Source organism: Microcaecilia unicolor, chromosome 3 (assembly GCF_901765095.1).
Source record: "Microcaecilia unicolor chromosome 3, aMicUni1.1, whole genome shotgun sequence".
NCBI classification, from domain to species: domain Eukaryota; kingdom Metazoa; phylum Chordata; class Amphibia; order Gymnophiona; family Siphonopidae; genus Microcaecilia; species Microcaecilia unicolor.
Genome location: NC_044033.1, coordinates 216,257,309 through 216,260,145, shown reverse-complemented (window position 1 = coordinate 216,260,145; position 2,837 = coordinate 216,257,309). Strand labels below are relative to the sequence as shown.

The window sequence follows — 2,837 nt, the reverse complement described above, 5'->3', positions numbered from 1 at the left end:
CTTGGATGAGAGATGCACACTCGAGCAACAGGGATAACCTCACTTCACAGAATTAAGTACTACATAGTTCAACCACAAGTATAAGTGAAAAGCAAAGTTAGCAATCAATTTGTAGATGAGGCCTTTTTAAAATTGAACTACAAATATAGATACACTGTAAAAATGATTCATGGTTTATGGTGTATTCATGTATATCTCTTTTTTTCCCCTCCCTTTTCTCTCCTTGATGCTCTATACCTCAATGTGTCTACCCTCTTCCTATTCCTCTCTTTTTGATCATTTTTCCTTCTTCCTCTCTTCTCTTTCTCTTACCATATCTCTGTTTCTTTATCTTTTCACAAGTCTTTCCCTTTATCCTTTTTCACTTTTAACAACGTGTCTGCCTTTCTTTATTCATGATTGTTTCTCTCTCCCTCTCCCCTCCTCTGTATTCCTATGTCAATCATCCTCCATCACTACTTCAGGAAGGATGCCTAGAAGATCCACCATTTCCAAGCATTGCTTCCTGATTCTAACCCTTGCTTGTACCTCATGGTATGTAGGCTGGAAACTTTCCAATCTCTCTGGTCAACAGTTTATGAGAAGACCCCTTAGGACCCAGCTCCTTATTCTTTCCTCCTGGAGATCTGGATCTTCCTTCATGGGTCAGCTTTTCAACCAGAGCCCCAAGGTCTTCTACCTCCTAGAACCTACCCGGCATGTCTGGACTAGACTTTCCAGGAAAAGCCCACAGTTCATTCAAGCACCTATGAGAGACCTTCTGAGGGCCATTTTCTCATGTAATATGTCAGCCTTTGAGCCCTATATGCAGAAACATAAATTTGTCTCTAACCTCTTTGGCTGGAAAGAAAGCCGGGCCCTCTGTTCTCCTCCAGTGTGTGGCGCCTTACAGCGCTCTGATTTCATTGACAGGCCCAAGTGCTTGCAAATTTGCCGCCAGAGCCCCTTTGAGAAGATGGAAGAGGCCTGCAGGACCTACAGCCATATAGTGGTGAAGGTGGTACGGTTCTTGGATCTTGCAACACTCTACCCACTCCTGACGGACCCCACATTGAACCTGAAGATCATCCATCTAGTGAGAGACCCTAGGGCTGTCCTTTCATCACGAGAGTACTTCCCTGGACTGAACACTGATGACACTATAATCAGCAGGGCACAGAACTCCAGTAGGAACATCAGTGTAGTTATGCAGGAGATCTGCCAAGCCCAAGTTCAGATTTACAGGGCAGCCTCACAGAAACCTCCCCCCTTCCTCAAGGACCGTTATCTCATGGTACGCCATGAAGACCTGGTGAAGGACCCTTTGGCCTACCTCAGAGAGTGGTATGAGTATGTAGGCCTCAGTATCTCTCCCAAGCTAGAGGATTGGGTCTATAACATCACCCATGGATCCATCTTAAATGACAGAGGCTTGATGCGTTTCTCTGGAGATTCACTGAAGATTGCCCAGAAGTGGAGAGAGAAGCTGAGCTTCCAGAAGGTGAAAGAAGTTCAGCAGCTCTGCAAGCAGGAAATGGACACATTTGGCTATCAGCGGGTATGGTCTGAGGAGCACCTGAAGAACATGTCACTGGAACTGGTGTTGCCCCAGGGAATGTATTAAAATCAGGAAAGCATCAACAAAAAAGACTCCTGCATGTCAGAAGCACTACTTGGTTTGAAGGTGGACCAGGCTTATAGAATCACCACATTAAGAACCTTGGAAATTTTGGAATCAAACAAAAGGGATGTGTAAAAATGTGCCCCTTGATTTCTTGGGTTCTCTACATCATGGTGTATAAAACACAAGCTACGGTGGATTGTAGACAGGGCATATGATTTTTTTGTTCACATTTCTGCAACGGGCCTCAAGTTTTGATAATATAGATGGAGGCAGCTTTGTACCTGAGTTGTTGCTTATGTTGAAAAGATTATTGATCCTACCAAACAAATCAAACCTCCTTCTTTCATGGACTCTATTAATGACTTTTGGATTACTTATTTTATCTTCCTGAGCCTGAAGTTTAATCACGACTCTGATACTGGCAGATCGCCCAGATTAAATATAGGTTGGCCAAAGTTGGGCACCCAAATCTGAGCATCTAGGGCAGATGTACATTCAAATTAATTTAATGAGTCATTAACAATTAATAATTGATGTTAATTGGCACCAATTTGGAGTTCTGTGTGCATCTGCCTTAGGCACTATAACACATGTCTAAATTTTATAGTGCGTAACTCCAAAGGGGCGTGGCTATGGAAGGAGCATGGGAGGATCAGGGGATGATGTTATAGAATTGAGCGCTAGCATTTACACCAGGTTTTGGCAGGCATGAATTTTGGTGGCCAAAGTTAGGTGCGAAATGCGTGCTAAGCTAATATTCTATGACGGGCGCTCTGCACAGAGCATGCTTTATAGAATACTGGCTTAGAACAGATCATCCCAGTGCCAATTACTAAATTCCACCCTATATGCATGGGTATAGGATAACTGCCTAGACCCATGCACATAGAGTGCCGGTATCAGTCCAGTCCATTAGGCAAAAATAAGAGGAAATCTCCAGAGATGAACAAATACACAATTAGTGGCAACAACCCAGAAGTGAAGACCAAGGAACAAAGGTTCTAGGAGGGAATTTTACTGTAGAATCCAAAAAGTTAATCAATGTGATAATCTAGAAAGTATGACTATCACAGCAACATGACCCAAGGCCATATTTTGGCATAGTATATCTGCATCAGGGGTCCAAACTTTGAGTCATACAGCCAGGAATAATTAAACAATCATTACCCGAGAGCCACTTCAGAGGCTCAGGTGTCTATAGCAATTGCATTGAGTAGTTGCTTTGTGTCTTTAG

At 43.2% G+C, this 2,837-nt stretch overlaps 1 protein-coding gene across 1 annotated transcript; it reads left to right on the top strand.

Annotated features, from left to right (window-relative positions):
• Positions 1-469: 469 nt before the first annotated feature.
• Positions 470-1,603, top strand: LOC115464972 (carbohydrate sulfotransferase 6-like). The gene has a single exon (XM_030195367.1). The coding sequence runs from the start codon at positions 470-472 to the stop codon at positions 1,601-1,603; it is 1,134 nt and encodes a 377-aa protein (XP_030051227.1).
• The last annotated feature ends 1,234 nt before the right edge of the window (positions 1,604-2,837 follow it).